General features: G+C 36.8%; 1 protein-coding gene across 1 annotated transcript in view; it reads right to left on the bottom strand.

The window, feature by feature from the left end:
* st6gal2.L (ST6 beta-galactosamide alpha-2,6-sialyltranferase 2 L homeolog) overlaps positions 1 to 18,303 on the bottom strand; it is a 97,501-nt gene that overhangs the window by 11,967 nt on the left and 67,231 nt on the right. The window contains exon 3 of the mRNA XM_018247054.2: positions 4,707 to 4,804. Coding sequence (XP_018102543.1) covers positions 4,707 to 4,804 — 98 coding nt within the window. The remainder of the gene's footprint in view (positions 1 to 4,706; positions 4,805 to 18,303) is intronic.

Genomic DNA, 18,303 nt, shown 5'->3' with positions numbered 1-18,303 from the left:
CCCAAAAAGCCTCACCATACTTTAGTAAATAACCCCCTCAATGTTAAAATGGTTTTTAGCAGACTTAAGGCATGGTGATCCAAATTATGAAAAGATCCCTTATTTAGAAATCCCCAGGTTCCAAGCATTCTGGATAATAATATATTACTAATAGATAGGTTCCTATTATATTTAATTAACTTGCACTCATCTGTGTCACAGCTCTGTTAAAATGCTTTCTTGTCCTGTTTCAGTACAGATTGATCACAGTCCTTTTTTGTGGTAGAATTATGCAGATGAGTTTGTCAGACACAATTGATGACTCAAAGCAATGCACTAAGAGAATACAGGATCTATAAATCTGCATGCCAGTGCTGCTGTTAGAATCCAACTATAAAACACAAAACAGTTCCTTACTTTACAGGAGTGGGGAGGAATGTTGGAGCTCGCAGAGGAGCATCATTAGCACAAGAAAACTCTCCAAATTCATCCACAGCTGCCCTTAGAGCAGTCAGCATAATAAAACCATTTCTGTGTTGGAGAATCTTTGTTTCTACATTTCACTGTACTTTGTGGGAAACCCTGAGGAATAGATCTCCTTTGTATTAACTTCTACAGTCTTGCAGACAGTGATATTTTAAGACAATTTTTAATTGGCCTTTTTTGTGTAGTTTTTGTGTGATAGTTTTGTGAAGCAGTTACGGCTAAAACAAAGGCAGATATTGTTATGTTTTAATTCAATAATGGACAGAGCGCCTGATTAATACAAGACCTCTAGACAGTTATACATATAATGCTGAGCATTTGTATAAGTGTCTAGGAAGAAGCTGTAGCGGAGCATGGTAGTAGTGTTGCTGCCTGTAGTGCTAGTTCTTTGGATGTTCTTCCTGGTGGTTCCATCTCCTTTCACAGTCCAGAAACACACAGGAAATAAATTGGCTACTGATATCATTTCCCTAGTGTGATTTCTTGCTTGTGTGACTGTGATAAGAAAATCAAATTATAACCTCCAATGGGGGCGGATACTGACGTTAAAGGAGTGAATGAAAGCAGTAAAGCACTGCAATGTATTCTGAGAAATGTGTGATAAATAATAATGTCAGCTGCACATCTGTTTCTGGGGAAATAAAAAATGCAAACAGGGGCATTTATGCATTTCTATCAGTGTGACACCCCCACTTTTAGGGGGTTATTTATCAAGTCCGAATTTATCTCAATATTTTCTGCTACAAACTCCGATGCCTTGGTTTTTTACGCTTATTTATTATTACATTTTCACCCGAAAACTTCGGGGCATTGCACAAAAACCCAGCGCGCATCAAAAAATCATTGACCTCGACAGGTCTGAGATACAGAATTTTCAGATTCTGACTTTTCCATCCTCAGGGTTTAAAATTCCAAAAAATTCGTGATTTTTTTAAAAGTCAGATTTTATAATAAAAAAAAAAATCAGGATTTTTTGTGAGTTCAGTAAATAACCCCCTAAATCTCCTATTCTATTTAGAATACTCAGTTGAAGCATTATCATTGAAATCTTGTATGTAACGCTTATTAAAAAAGGTATCAAATATTTAGTAGTTAAATATTTCAGGCATGGCATCCGTTATCTGGAAACCTGTTATCCAGAAAGCTCCGAATTACAGAAAGGCTGGCTCCCATAGGCTCCATTTTATCCAAATAATGAACATTTTTAAAAATTACTGCCTTTTTCTCTGTAATAATAAAACAGTACCGTGTACTTAATCCAAACTAAGATAATATTAATCCTTATTGGAAGCAAAACCAGCCTATTGGGTTTATTTAATGTTTACTTGATTTCCTAGGTATGAAGATCCAAATTACAGAAAGATTCATTATCTGGAAAATCCCAGGTCTCGACCATTCGGGATAACAGGTCCCATACTGTACTACTGTCAGGCTATTTGAGCCAGTTGTTTGCACAATAACCACTGGGTGTCACTCTAACTCTATCAGTAAAATTCTCCAGAAGCCGCAGGATGAGGTTTTCATTGTAACAGTATAAAAGATATAAAACTGTACCCATAAATTGGAACTACAAAAACAGTGAGCACCAGCAGCAGGTCTGAAAAGTAACAATTTACATCAAGAAGAAGAGCAGACATATCTGAAATGAACAAAGGGCAACAGCCATTTCTCAAAATACTAACGGTTATTCATAATGCATTATTGTCACCCGCAGACTGTTTAGAGAGTATCAAGAATGGTGAGGGTCCTACTCATGAGAGCCTAAAAATGTAAATATAAGGGTGGACAGTATTTAAAATAAGGAGTTATACTTATCATTAGTGACGGGTGAATAAATTCGCCAGGCATGGATTCGCCGCAAATTTCCACGTTTCACTGCCAGTGAATACATGTGCGAAACTTCAGCGAAAATGCACCAGCAAAAACTCCGCCACAACAAAAAAAATTGGCACGCATCAGAATCGTTGCACGCATAAAATCTCGCGCATCAAAATTATTCGGATGGTCGTTGACTTTAATGCTTTTGGACAAAATAGACGCGTTTCAAAATTGTCAAAAGTCAAAATTGTCGCACGTCAAATTTATTTTGACACCCATCGACTTTAATGCGTTTCACAAATTTTTCGCTGTTTCACAAATTTTATGGTACATTCATGAATTTTTGGGTGAAGTGAAACGCCACTGATTCGCCCATCACTACTTTTCAATACTATGTGACATTATACAATGAGCGTAAGTAAAAGTACTGTGTCTGTATTTGTTCACAGTTTGAACATGGCACTTATTGTTCTTATTCTTGAAAACATAGGGCAGTACTGCATTGCAGGAAATAAGGTGCTACATAAAATCCTGCAGGACGAACCAGAGAATTCCTATATGAGTTTGACCCAGGATGCAGTAGTTTGTAACTGAGGATGCACCAAATCCACTATTTGGGATTTGGCCGAATCCCCAAATCCTCCGTGAAAGATTTGGTTGAATACTGAACCAAATCGGAATCCTATTTTGCATATGCAAATTAGGGGCTGGAAAGGAAAACGTGGATTTTTTTTTTACTATTTTACTTCCTTGCATTGTGATGAAAAGTCACATGATTTCACTTTCCCCTATTTTACATATGGAAATTAGGATTCCATTTAGCCAGAAACAAGGGGGCAAATTTACTCCGCCGATTTACTAAGGGTCAGTGGCAGAACTAACGGGGGAGCAGGAGGTGCAATTGCACCAGGGTCTGCACCCCCTGCAAGCCCACCGGCAGTCTGCGCGAGCGTGAAAACGCTGAAAAAACTGCTTCCGTGCACAAAAAACTGCTTCCGGGGTGGGTCTGCAACCGGGCCCGCCTCCCCATAGTTCCGTTACTGCTAAGGGTCCCTGGCGTGATTTCGCTAGTGAAGGAGTTAGACTGTAGCACTAGTTCGCACTCTAATGCCAGGCAACTTTTCGCACTGGTGAATGGACGTAACTACGCTTATATACTAAGATGCGGATTTTCCTGAAGGTTACCTCTTGCGCCAGAGTTTACTTCGCCATCTCAGACCAGGCAAAGTGCTACATTTTTCTAAGTCCCAAAAAACGCTAGCGTCTTTTCCTTTTTCAGGGTGATAGGAAAAAGATCGTAATTTTTTTTGGGGTACTTATATTTCCTTACATATGGCACATAAACTATACTGTGGGCACATGTGTAGGGCAATATAACAACTCTATATAATTTTATTAAGGTTCCCTCGGCTTGTGTAGTGTAATGTTTTTGCTGCAACATATACGTCCATTGTACTGATCGTATTATCGCTAGCACAACTTCACAAGCGTTCGATACCCTGTGCGCAACTTTGGATCTTCGTGAATTAGCGTTGTCTAGGTGAATTTACGCCGCAAAGTGTTGCGATGTGCGCAAAGCCAGCGCTGGTGGATTTTCGGAGGTAAGTAAATTTCCCCCATGGATTCAGCCGAATCCCAAACTGAATCCTAGATTTGGTGCATCCCTATTTGTAATCCATGCATGGTATCTAAAGCCATTTCAGGTGCCAAAAACTGGGTAATCTTCTTTAATTATATGGTATTATATATGGAATGGAATTTTTCGGTACAATTGCTCAGAGCAAGCACATTTGGAAAGAATATATTTTTTTGTTTTGGGCTGATTCTTTCCCATATCATGGCAAGTTGCCAATGTGTGGATGATAGTGGCACAAGTTTCTAAAAGGTGGTTGGGGTTAGGACAATTGGGGGTGTAACTCAGCACAGCTCAGGTTGATCAGGGCACATTTTAAAGTGTAATCAGTTTTCCATTCTGTGAGTGTAAAGAGGTGTCATTCTCTGAAAAGCTATACACTGAGTTCATCATATAATTATTAACTGTATGACAAATCTTGCATATGACATATTACTTTTCATGTACAGGTATGGGATCCGTTATCTGGAAACCCGTTATCCAGAAAGCTCTGAATTAGAAAAAAGACCATCTCCCATAGACTTCATTGTATCCAAATAATCCACATTTTTAAAAATGATTTCCTTTTTCTCTGTAATAATAAAATTACCTTGTATAATATCCAAACTAAGATATAATTAATTAATATGGAGATCCAAATTATGGAAAGATCTGTTATCTGTTAACAGGTTGTATACCTTTACAGCCAATATTTGAAAGGGATATTTAACACCTATTAGTATGGCTTGTAATCAGTGCAACCTTCTAATATTTGTTACCCTTTTTAGTAAGAATCAGAATACAAGGTTACCTGAGAATTTATAATTCGCAACGTGGTTTTGTTTCCGACATCTTTTTCATAGTTCCGTGTTGGTGCAGAATTAAATCTCAGCACTGCGTCATGAGAATCTGTGGAATAATAAATAGATATAGTATAAGTAGCTCATGGATGCTGTTAAATATACTAATATGGGACCTCTTATCTGGAAACCTGAATTACTGGAAGGACACGTACTACAGGGTCCATAGGGAGACTTTTAAAAATGATTTCCTTTTACTCTGTAATAATAAATCAGTACCTTGTACTTGATGGTGCATGAATCCATATTGGTGGCAAAGCAATTCTATTGGGCTTATTAAATATTAAAATATTTTGTAATTAGTCTTTCCAAATTATAATAATCCAAATTACAGAAAAAGACCATGTCCCAAGCTTAACGGAATAGATCCCATTTCTTTACCTTTAAAAGCTCCCTGTTTAACCTAAGAATGTGAGGCTTTCCAGTGGTATGGATAGACATAGTCTGGCAGATACTGGCATGACCATACACCCAAATTTTTAAAATGGGGAATGCTGAAATCATAGGGGAAAAATAATAAAGATCAAGGAAGGCTTAGCCCCTCCCCCTTCTGCTTCTATATACTAATATATCATTACTAATTATCTAGTAGAAAGCCTTTTATTGATTTCCTTCCCAAGCAAAAATGTCACCCTCTACCCTTAGCTGGAAGGTATGATACTAGAGCTCTTATCAACGGAAGTCATGGTACTAAGTTATAGTATGGCTTTTCTTGTCCAGAGTGTTATTAAGTATGCATTTAACACCTTCCTACACAATGATAAAAAATGACTTATCCCTAAGTATCTTAAAAGGCCTTGCTTATTTATTTAATGTAATCTATCTATTTATTTAACTCATCTATCAATGGAATTTGCTGTAGTAAAAAATGATGTGCAGCTATGTTGTCAAGTACAACTTACACTGAAAGTTTAATCCAACATAAGATAAAGATTCTCAGCACCTTATTTTTTACATTCATTTGGGTCAGTCAGCATAAACTCTAGGGCAGGGCTTGAGCATGCTCAGTTTGTTCCTCTCCCTCCTCCCATCCCTGCTGTAATCTGAGCTCAGAGCTGTAAGTGAGCAGGGAGAGACTTAGGCAGGAAGTGGTGTCACACAAAGCTTATATGGCAGCTTCCATCCTAAACAAACAGAGGCAGTGTCTAGAGCTGTTTACTCAGGTATGGTAAAGCATTCTGCAGAATAAATATAGCGTTATAGCTTGCACTATTGTGGCTAATCTGTTGGCAATAAATTGTCTTGGAGCTTTTCTTCTCCTTTAAGTGCTTCTAAATAAAACAATCTAGCATTAGTTTTAGGGAGGAATATTGCAGAACAGAAGCTCGAGAGCATTTGAAAATAAAGGTAGTTAGGTTTCCTGCTATTGAACTGGAGAGATGTTTTACAATTGTGTAATGTTTGCTAGTTAACCCAGTAAAAATATTAATAGCAAAAAGACATAAACAAAGTAAAAAGCAAACGCCCTCCAATAGATGTCCAATATGTAATTATCCCGTAACAAGAAATTACATTTTCCTGCCCATTGTTATTTGAATAAAGTGGCTAGTATTACAAGGAAAAATAAAAATCAACCCTGACAGCATCCACATTGCTAAGTTGACACCTAGACAATTTGAAGACTAGAAGCTGAGAAAATTGTCCCAGGAGGGTGCTGCTTCCAAATCTTATCGTCAGAGGACTGTCTGATATCTTATTTTAAAGTACCTGCTGCATCTTCAGACATCTCAGCCACACACAGCTGGTTATTTAAATAAAACAATTGTGAGACATGGGTGGTACCTATAAAACAGCGGTGTAAATGTTACTATCATGTGGAATGAGCTAAAGCTAGCTTACTATTGAGATGGCCATTTTGCATCTAATACCTGCGGTTGGGAGTCTAAGCTTAGGGATCATCATAAATTATCAAAACAGCACAAGTCAAATAATATCTGCCAGAAGCCGATAGAGCAAAACTGATTAATAATCAGAATATACAGACTGCACTGGGTCATGTGTTGTGTTGTCATGTAATCTAATGTGGATTTTTTAGTTTTTTATATTGTTTAACACATACTTTCTCCAACTCTGCAGAACCAGTGGCAAAATAATCCTCCAAATAGAATCCCAGTTTATCTGTTTAAATCTGGCTCCATGATCTTTGTCCCTGCAGCTGGAGTTGGAAACAATAAAGGCAAAAATAAAATCCAATACAAATCTCTACACAGTCGCCAACTGCTCTACAGGGAAACAAACAAAGCTTCTTGAGTTCTGCATGGCTGGGAAGTAAGGCAGGGACTCCCCCTGCTGTTCATAAGTATGATTTTTTTTCTGCAGATCAGAGACTGTCTGACAATTCCTATCCACAGCAGTAAGTGAAGGGAGACTTTCACTGCATAATACAGTCAGGTTTCTCATAAAAATGGTACACAATTTTTAATTAAAGTATATTTGAAATAGCTTTCTTTTTCATTAAAGAAAATAAAAATTGGATTTTATTTTTTTGTCTTTACATGACCTTTATGTACAGGTATGGGACCTGTTATCAAGAATGCTTGGGACCTGGGGTTTTTTGAATTACGGATCTTCTGTAATTTGGATCTTCATACTTTAAGGGGCAGATTTATCAAGGGTCAAATTGAAAATTAGAATTTTTGATTTTTTTTTATGGTCAAAACTGTCAAATTCGACTAGGGAGCTATCCAAATTCGATTCGAGTTTTTTTAAAAATTCAAATTAGATTTTTGAGCTTTAGCATACTCTGGCACTTTAAGAATTTGACTATTTGACACCTTAAACCTGACGAATTACTGTTTAAGAGGAGAGGAGCAGGGATCAATTTGGGGAAGTTTGCAGCCTTCCTGGCATTCGAGTTTCGAGTTTAAATCAATTTAATCAAATTCGATTCGAATTTTCAGGTTGTTTAAATTCGTCTGAGTATAAAAATATTTGATTTTATTAATAAATTTCGACTAGTCGAATTTAAAATTCATGGCAGTTTTAAAAAAACTTACATGAATTTGAAATTCGAACCTTGATAAATGTGCCTCTAATTCTAGTAGAAAATCATTTAAACATTAAATAAACCCAATTGGCTGGTTTTGCTTTCAATAAGGATTAATTATATCTAAGTTTGGATCAAAAGCTACTGTTTTATTATTACAGAGAAAAAAAAATTAGATTATTTGGATAAAATTTAGTTTATGGGAGATGGCCTTTGCATAATTCTGAAGTTTCTGGATAACAGGTTTCTGGATATCAGTTCCCATACCTGTATAGGATTCCTTATCCGGAAACTCGTTATTTAGAAAACTCTGAATTATGGGAAGGCCATCTCCCATAGATTCCATTTTAAGCAAACTGTCATTTTCTTAACGATTTTTTTTCTCTGTAATAATAAATCAATACCTTGTACTTGATGGTAACCAAGCAGCATGCATCCATATTGGTGGCAAAATAATCCTATTTAGTTTTGAATTATGTTTAAAAGGTTTTTTTTAGCAGACTTAAGGGATGGTGATCCAAATTATGGAAATATCCTTTATCCAGAAAACCTCAGGCCCCAAAAATTTTAGATTGTTTACCTGTACATACATACATGCAGTAGCATATTAGAAAACACTACTCTAGTAAAAACATGTCTGCAATTACTTCTTGCTTCAGAAGTTAAAGTCGGCAGAGCCGGAAGATCAATTTCATTGTCAATTTATTAAGTAACCTAATTTGTTTTGCACAGGCAGTTGATAATACACTGAGCTGTGTGTGAGGGAATATGCCTGCTTTACAATAATGGCTTTAACATTATAATGTGCAGTGCAGAGCTTTCCAGCAAGAAGCAAAGGAACCTTTGTTTCTTATCAGTGTTATTGCAGATAAGTACTGCTGTATCAAGGATTCTTCCTCTGTACTATAACTAATTAAATTGCCTGATTAATTGAATTCATGCACAAATGACTTTAATGACTACCATTATATTAGACTATTAAGGCCATTCCATGGAGCTGATATTGCAGGGCAGAGATATCTAAAACGATTAGACTTGGGAGAAAATCACAAAGTGATAGGCTGCTTTCAGGATGACAAACATATAAATGATTACTACTTTCTGTAAAAAGTTATTTAAAGGAACAGTTCAGTATAAAAATAAAAACTGGCTAAATAAATAGCCTGTGCAAAATAAAAATGTTTTCTAATATAGTTAGTTAGCCAAAAATGTAATGTAAAAACACTGAAGTGACTGGACGTCTAACATAACAGCCAGAACACTACTTCCTGCTTTTCAGCTCTCTAACTCTGAGTTAGTCAGCCACTTTAAGGGGGGCCACTTGGGACATAACTGTTCAGTGAGTTTGCAATTGATCCTCAGCATTTAGCTCAGAATCAAAAGCAACAGTTATGATCCCCCCGCTCAAATCTCTGATTGGTTACTGCCTGGTAACCAATCAGTGGAAATCAAGAGAGCTGCAAAGCAGGAAGTAGTTTTCTGGCTATTATGTTGCACATCCAGTCACTCCAGCCTTTATAGGTGACATTTTTGGCTAACTAACTATATTAGAAACATTTTTTATTTTGCACATTTTTTATTTACCCAGTTTTTATTTTTATACTGAACAATTTTTTTTAAAACACACACACATATATATGACTTAGGGGCAGCACTCCACTATATTACTTGCCTTGGGTGCACAACAAACGATCCAGATACTTAAAATGAAGACCAGTAACACTGAGACGATTTGCAAAAAAATCAAAGTGTATTTAAAACAGCCAACACGACTTTCTCGGTCCCCACTGTAACCTTTCTCCAAGCACTTGTCACGTTAACTAAAGGATACAATATGAAGGACAGTGTCCCTTCTTTTCATTTAAATAAAACATGGTACTGTATTATACATTAAAGCTGTAGTCCTGCTGTCACCACTGGCTTAAGGCAGTACTTAAGCTCAGACACATATAATGAAATGAAATATCTATGTTCTGTATATTTTTTAAGCAAATAGATAAATGCACTTTGCAACATCTCCAAGTAATGGCCTTGCACATCTGGAAATATCTGCTGCCTCTTGTTGTGAAGAGTGTAATTATGATGATGATGATGGCTGATTTTGATTACCACTGGGCTGGAATTAGCAGAAATGATGCATATGGGATGTATATAAGTATAGAGTACTACTGCATGAAAGACCTGGCTTTGAAACTCTGCAGTCTAATTGGTGATAACATGAAGAGCTTTACTAATATTCTAAACCCTCCTCATCATGCAAATATGATTTCTCTAATTGAACAGCAAAACATATTAAATTGATTTCTCCTCTGCTAAATACTGAGAAGCAACCAGCTCTTAGAAGCATAAATTGCTACAAAAAAAAAAAAAGACGCTTTTGGTGGCTTTATAACAATGGCAGCTCTAATCTATCACAGACGGTTAAGAGTGACTCATTTGTGTCAAAGTGAGGAAAAATAGATAGGAAAATGCACATCCCGAGGAGCTGCAGTGATTCGATGATTACTCTCGGTTCACCCAGTGAAGGAGTTAAGGTGTTCCAAAAAAAAAAAAAAAAAAGAATTGGAGACAATCAAACGGCAAAGAAATTACCTCTCTAAATGCGTTTCACTCAGGCTAAATGACAGCATCTTTAAGTGAAGAAGTGCTAATGTAGAAAAGTAGGGGCTGCCAAGCATTCAGGACAGACCCATAAATACAGCAGTCACATTGATTTAGCTGGCAGACCTGCAGATAATAGGACACAGCTTCCTGGCATTACTCTATCACTTGAATTTAAAGTGCCAGAACAGCCTGCTATAAGATGGTAGCAATGAGATATGGACTGCACAGCAGATAATTACGAATAAGACTATTACAGCGAGAGATTGTTGTTGATATATACAGCATTTATTTTTAATTATAATACCATATCATATAACTAACATGGTACCTGTATTATAGTATCTGAGTTAAAGCTTTAATACTAAATAATACTAAAGGGATCTGTTTTTCACATTTTGTGCTTGGAATCTATCACCGTTTGACAAGCTCTCTCACAAAGTATTCATATGCAAAGTGCTAATGAGAAATTTGAACAATTATATTATTTGAGCTGAGTGGCCCACAGACTAGTTGTATATCCCCCATCCAGCTTGTATGAGACCACCTTACAATAAATAGAGCCAACAATATCCTGCCCAGAAACCTATTGATCTTTTAACATCTCCTACTCTGATCAATAAAACTTTATAAATCAACTGAATTACAACCTTTTGTTATAGAACAATGCCTATTATTTTTTTCTTGCTCGGCTAGGGTCCTAGATTCAATTCCAGCTAATGTACCATCTACAAGGTATGTGATCTGTTATCCAGAAACCTGTTATCCAGAAAGCTCCGAATTACAGAATGCCGTCTCACAGAGTCCATTTTATCCAAAAACTCCAAATTTTGAAAAATGATTTCCCTTTTTTCTGTAATAATAAAACAGTAGCTTTTACTTAATCCAAACTAAGATATAATGAATTCTTATTGGATTCAAAAACAGCCTATTAGGTTTATTTAATGTTTACATGATTTTCTAGTAGACTTGAGGTATGAAGATCCAAATTATGGAAAGAGCCATTACCCAGAAACCCCCAGGCCCGAGCATTCTGGATAACAGGTCTCATACCTGTATAGCCTCTCTGTGCTTGTGTGGGTTCCTCTGGGTACTTAGGGTTTCCTCCCACCCAAAAACATAAAGAAAAGTTAATTATCCAGAATGCTCAGTACATGGGTTGAATCACACCCTATATAGAAACAGGGGTTGGGTGGAGTTTGGGGTATATTACAACTGATGTACCTGGCTGTGGACTGTTTTAAGCAGGCAATTAAAATGCCTCAGCACACCACAGGCAAGCAGCATGGCTCCTACTTATGCAGAAAAGCAGCAGGCATACAAATCAACCTCAAAGTTACTGTACAAAAAGTATTCGAATGGATGAACTAATGTTTACGCTTAGACACAAAGAGCATTTTATGATGCATTGTCCCTATAATGCCAGTAACTAGTCTGGAGAAATTACCATTGTTATTGTACCTGCACACAAATAACAGAACCTTGGATGTCTGTGTTTTAGGACACTAATAACCTGTTGCTCTACAAACAAAACAATTACCAAACTTTTCTCTGAAACAATTCATGCCATTATTATGTATTTGTGTTTTTTCCCTTGCGAATATTTACAAAACATCAAAAAAATGCTTCATGTGCCATAAGCTTGGTATTTAGTAGCCACATACAAAACTTTGTATGGGAATAATGTACCCTGTGTTGTGAAACATATGGAAATTAGTAAGTTGCTAAGGTGTTATCTCAGCCATATACTGGCACTAAGCCATAGCACACGTGCCTTTCTACGGGTCACGGAAATCTGTTTTTTGGATCAGCTATTTCTCGACTTGCGTTTCTATGTAAGCAGAGAAACAGCCTTCCGTGCCATTAGACTTAATAATACAGTTTATAATTATATTTCAGAATTGTTTGTGGTAACAGTCAGGAAAGATGTACAGAATTGTTTGCTAAGATGGAAGTGGAAGAAGCTGTCTGGCCTTCTCACCAATGTTCCCTCTAAGCTATATGACTTAAGGCACCCAATTTTTATCTGGTATGTCTCCCCAGCCTTGTGACTTCTACTCTAATAAGCTTCTATCTCTCTTCACTTTCACACTGCAAGATGGAGTAATGTCTACCCATGTCAGCCTATCAAAAAAGCAGTAACGTAACTAGAGGGGGGCAAGCCCTGGCGTGGGACGCGCAGCCGGGCCCACCTGCCCCCGTCCGTACGCTATTTTCGTCCAGAATCCAGTGGCGCGCGAGCTGCCGGGGGGCCCTGAGGGGGTGCGGGCCCTGGCCCAATTGCACCCCCTGCTCCCCCGGTAGTTACGCCACTGCAAAAAAGTAATGGACAGGTAACAAGATAACAGTTCTCCTTGACGATTGTACTGAAAGATTCGGCGGCCTGAACTCCATTTTTCTGTGCTGCTAACACTGCTCTGCTTTGGGCTAATAGCACATGCTGGTGGCAAAACCACTTTGTACTTTAGTGAAGGGCAATGCACTCTCCTGTTTAATATAAGCACACATAGGAAATTTTGTTGCCTGTGGGGAATCTCACTCCCTGAAGGCAACAAAATTATTTTGCATGACACCATGAACCGCTGTATTCAAACAAACGGAGCCATGTATTTGTTAGAAAATGCCTTCTGTATTTTCGCACAATTACATGGTTCAAATAGCATATGTACTGTGCCATGCTAAATTGTCCATGCTACAAGGCAGATTTGGAAAATGTCAGGTGTTACAATATATAAATATCCAAGGCTATATATATGAAGTTGATCCATTCTTTGCTGCTGCTGCTGCTGCTGCTGCTGCTTCCTGTTCTAGTAAGGTTTTTCGTAACATTTTGGAACAGTGGTGGAATTTGCCTTAAGAGCAATTTAGGCTGATATTGTGGCATCAGGCCTGGTTCACAAAATTCATCCCAAAGGTGTTTCGTTGCTTTCTGGTCAGGGCTCTGTGCAGACAAGCCACATTTTCCACTTTCATCTCAACAAAGCAATTTTACACAGCAGGAATTAAAATTAGTGGCCCTAGCTAAAACCATTAAAAACAGCCCCAGAGCATTGTTTCCTTTTCACCAGACTTTACTGTCCTTATCACTATTCATTCAGGTAGAGAGTGTTCTCCTAAAACCTCATACCATACAACACTTGGAATTTTACACGGCAATGTCAGGTTTATTTGCTTCTGATTGCCCATTAAAATACCATGCTCCTTATGAATAATTCTTGCACTGACATTGTTGCCAGAGATAGTTTGGAACTCAGCAATAAATGTTCCAAGTCAGTAAACATCAATTTAGGTTAAATATCTGGATACTTTCAGCTACAAAATAAAAGAAAAGGGCCTAAGCTATTGTTTGCTGTTTACTAATTGTGCATAAGGTCCCTTGTAGGGTGGCTGCTTTAATAGCCTGACCTCCGAAAAAGAAATGCTCGTAGAAAAATGACTACACAGGCAGATAATTACAATAAATGGGCTAATTTATGTGTATTTTCTCTTCAGCCTTTCAGCTCCTTCTCATTAATGGAAGAATGCAGTTGATAGTCCTCTTTGAGATAGCTATAACAAAGCTAGTTCATTTTAGTTTTACAATTTTCATTATTGTCTACTTCTTTCTGAAGTCTTTCCAACTAGCACGGACAAACTTTGCAGTTAAATACTTCAGATGACATATTTTTTCTGAAAGATTCAACTGCTCTACCTCTTGACTTTTTCAGCCTAGCATTTGCAAAAACCTGAAAATGACACTTTTTAAGCATCAATCTCTGAGCCAGTTTTAGAAAATATACTTGACCTTTGGAAAGAAAAAGGCATTTAATCAGTGCTGTCATGTAACAAGTTTAATATTATGGGTTATCAGATATTGATTGTATAGTACATTTTATGTTCTCAGTGGCAGGTTGTGACATCAAAATATATCAGCAATACACAATATAGCATAAAGTTTTTAGGTACCCCTTCTAATTATTGTATGTTAATAGTTACAGCACTCATAACCGAGTTCCAAACTGTCTTCAAGAGATGTCAGTACAGGAACTATTTGTAGGAAGCATGGGTTTTGATGGGTAGAAAATTCTCTCCATGCACAATGCCAAGTGCTGGCTGGGATGGTTTAAAGTTCTCAGCCAATGGACTCTTAATGGGTTCACTGGAGTAATGAGTCATGCTTCACCATATGAAATTAAGACTTACAAGTCTGAGTTTGGCAGATACAAGAAAAGCCTCTATCTGCCTAAATACATAATGTGAATTGCAAAGTTTGGTGGAAGTGGAAGTGAATGTTGGAATTCTGAGTGTGAATACTGTATAAAGTAGAATATGCACCATATAGTGCCATGTTTTACTAGAAAGTGTTGACATTCAAACCTTTTAGCAAAAGGATCTGTAGTGGTGACCAAAGACACACCTTGACCAAGAAGGACATTTGTGGCTGCACCTAAAGGTAGCCATAGACGTTAAGATTCTTAAACCAATTTTCATGTGACAATTTTCTCGTCATACAAATTTGTCAAATTATCGTGAGGTTAGTGGGGCACTGAATGATCATGCTTCTAACGATTTTCAGTCAAAAAAACATATTGGTCAGGTTCGAAAATTCTCATTGGTCACAGTGAAATTAATTTATTGTCCAATTATTTATAAGGCAAAGCTGACAGCTATGCACAGTTTCCTAACTTTAACTAGACAATATAAATTGTACATTTAAACAATTGTTTCAAGTTCTACCATAACAAAAAGATCTTTTAAAAAAATCTATGGCCACCTCAACTTTCTGACATCTTTTCTGGTTTGTTGGATTGGTGACATAATGTTACATTTTGACATTAATTATCTGTAGTTTGATTAACCCTGATTTGCTTATTTTAGTATCTTGGCACTCTAATTAGAATTATGCATTCAGGATTGATTCTATTAGTCACCTTTTATCAATTTGCTTTTAACTCTATGGGGCAACCGATTAAAATTTGTGTTTGTATTTTTTTCATGATGCAAGGAAAAATGTATTCTTTGGAACCTTGAATAGTCAGAATTTATTTAAGTTTGTCATAAAACACTCAACAACTCAATGGTCTCTAACAACTTTATTTATTTTAACAGTTCATTAAAACAGTAGATTTTTTTAGCCTCTTTAAAATGTGTTCCCTAAAATCATATTTTAATTTTCTTCTTTTATTTGCAAAGATTTTTCATAATCCACACAATAATCACTAATCAGAAATCTGTAACCCCCTAATTCCAGTATTATTCAGTACTACAAACATTCGGATTTCTTTTTATTCGCAAATCGTATTTTTTTTTTAAGCGAGTGTTTTAAAAATTTCTCTAAAAGTCTAAAATTCAAGATTTATTAAGTGTAAAAACCACAAAAAACTCTAGTACAAAACCACTCCAAGTCGAGATCCCATAGAAGTGAATGGAATTTTTTTGCTAGTAATTATCCATGAAACTCAATTTTTTAGAGGTTTTAGAGATATTCATATTTTTCTCCAGCACTTTTTTCCGTTCTTTCTTTTTATATTCGGAGCTTTTAATAACTTTCATGGAATTAGTGTGTTTATAGAATTAGAGTTTAAGAGTGGCTTCAAAAAGCTCTAATACCACTAAAATTCAACCTTTAATAAAAGTGCCTCCCTCTGTGAAATAGTCTGCTGCACATAAATTCTCCAACAAAGTTGCCTCTGGGGATACAGAAATTAAATATATATATATATATATATATATATATATATATATATATATATATATATATATATATATATATATATATATATATATATAAAGCAGAAGGTTTATGCATTTATTGTTTTTTTGGGTGCTCTTTATGTGTCTGGACAAGGAATGACCTGAGGCAAGGAACCATCCTCTCAGATTGCACCATTCCATAGTACTGTATAACCACTTGCAGCACATTGTGGCAAAAGACAAAATATGTACCTAGGCAGTACCTAGTGCTCAGTTTCAATTTCAGATCTCTTAACCCCAAATTACTTGCCTCTCTGATCCATTATACCGCACCATGACTTCCATAGGCATTCCATGGGACTGGAGAATTTCTCAGCTGCACAAATGTTTTGCAACGGAAAGTGCTTTATATAGTGAATAAAGTACCCCCTCTTGTAAAATATAAGGATATTATAAGTTACCGAGGAGTTTCATGACCATATAAAAACACGAGGCCGAAGGCCGAGTGTTTTTATACAGGTCATGGAACTCCGAGGTAACTTATAATATCCTCATATTTTACAACTGGGGGTACTTTATTTATTATAATACACAAATTTTAGTGAGTCATGTGACAGAAATTACATCACTACTCACCGTTTATAACTGATGACATCACTACTCACCGTTTATAAGGATATAATTTACAAGATATTCACAGCTTTTGTGTATTATAAAAAAAATATTCTATTATTTTAAGGAAAAATATAAAATTAAACTACAGCATTTTCTTCATGCCAGATAATAGTTGCTTGAAGTAGGTCTTAAAGTAAAGTGGACAAAATGTTCATAGAGAGGTGTGTCAAGAAATTATCGCACATTAGAAAACAGTGCTTAATTATTTACTGTATGGAATGTTATTTGAAAGAGCCTCATATAACGCTCTGTATTTCTGTGACAGGGTCAAGGAGAGAAACTTTTACTTGGTTTGTGTTGGACTAGGTCATTTGCTATGAGATGTACTTAAACCATTGATGGCAGCTTATAGGGAAAAGGACAGGTGCTCTGTAATTGTAAATTAGACCAAGAGAGTGAGGCTCAAAATCATTAATAAACAACTTTCATAAAGCATTTTAAATCTAATGTAAGAAACATACTTGGGCCCTTTTAAAGGAGAAGGAAAGGCTTGGTGCACTTGGGGGTGCCAAATGTCAGGCATCCTCAAGTGATTGTATTGACTTACTTTAAACCCCGGGCCGGTGCTCCTATCAGCAGAAAACTGCAGCAACCCGGGGTTATACCAGTGAGCACTAGGGAGCGATCTTCTTCTGTCTTCCACCTTCTTTGCGCGGCTGCACATGTGCAGTAGAACTAAACGAACTTTGAATTAAAATTTAACTAAAAATGTTGTTTAACTGCATATGCGTTTGCCCTGGGAAATTTGAAGAAAGAAGAAGAGGGAAAAGGATCGCTCCATGGTGCTCACTGGTATAACCTTGGGCCAGTGCAGTTTTCTGCTGATAGGAGCACTGGCCCAGGGTTTCAGGTAAGTCAATACAATCACTTCGGGGTGCCTAACATTTGGCACCCCCAAGTGCACGAAGCCTTTCTGTCTCCTTTAATTCACTTACTAGTGTAAATCTTGTTTTACGAGGTTTATTACTCGCTAGCTGATCTAGATTTCAGTTTCCCTCTAATGCAGTGGTTCCCTAATTTTGGGGCCAGTCCCCCATGGAGTATGTAGATGGTGGCAGCATGAAAGGCAGTTGTATTTTATTGCATCTAATTAAATCTATTGAAATACAACTACAATCTCCGTTAAGCATCCCTCTGTTTTTTCTAGTGTAGTTTACAATGCTGGTGTGCCCCAACACAGATATACATACTGTAACAGCATTAAAAACTTCCATAGCTAGGCAAGTTGTACAAGTCAGCACCGAGAGATAGCAGCCTGCCTTTAGGGGGATGGTACATGAGGGCATTTGTCACCACCAGAAATTTGGGCTGGTCTCCAGAACTGAAACTTAGTAATCGTTGGAAACTTCCTTTACAGGAATTTCTTTATTACCCATAAGATATCAGTTAGTGATACTATTCAGCTGAGTTTTTATTGACTACAATGGTGGCAACCCCTTTACATTTGCACCTTTGCATCTTGCTGCTCCACATCACAGGTTTGGAGACCTACAACTTTCTAGTGACAGATGTTGCAGGGCTAATAGACAATGTGAATAAACCAATAATAATCAATGAAGACTGCTTTGTACCTATAATTTCATGTAAAAAGGATGTTGACCCCAAAGTGCAAA

The sequence above is a fragment of the Xenopus laevis genome, chromosome 2L (genome assembly GCF_017654675.1).
Source record: "Xenopus laevis strain J_2021 chromosome 2L, Xenopus_laevis_v10.1, whole genome shotgun sequence".
In the NCBI taxonomy this organism is placed as follows: Eukaryota; Metazoa; Chordata; class Amphibia; order Anura; family Pipidae; genus Xenopus; species Xenopus laevis.
Note: the sequence above shows the minus strand (reverse complement) of the source record. Positions and strands in the feature narration are given on the sequence as shown.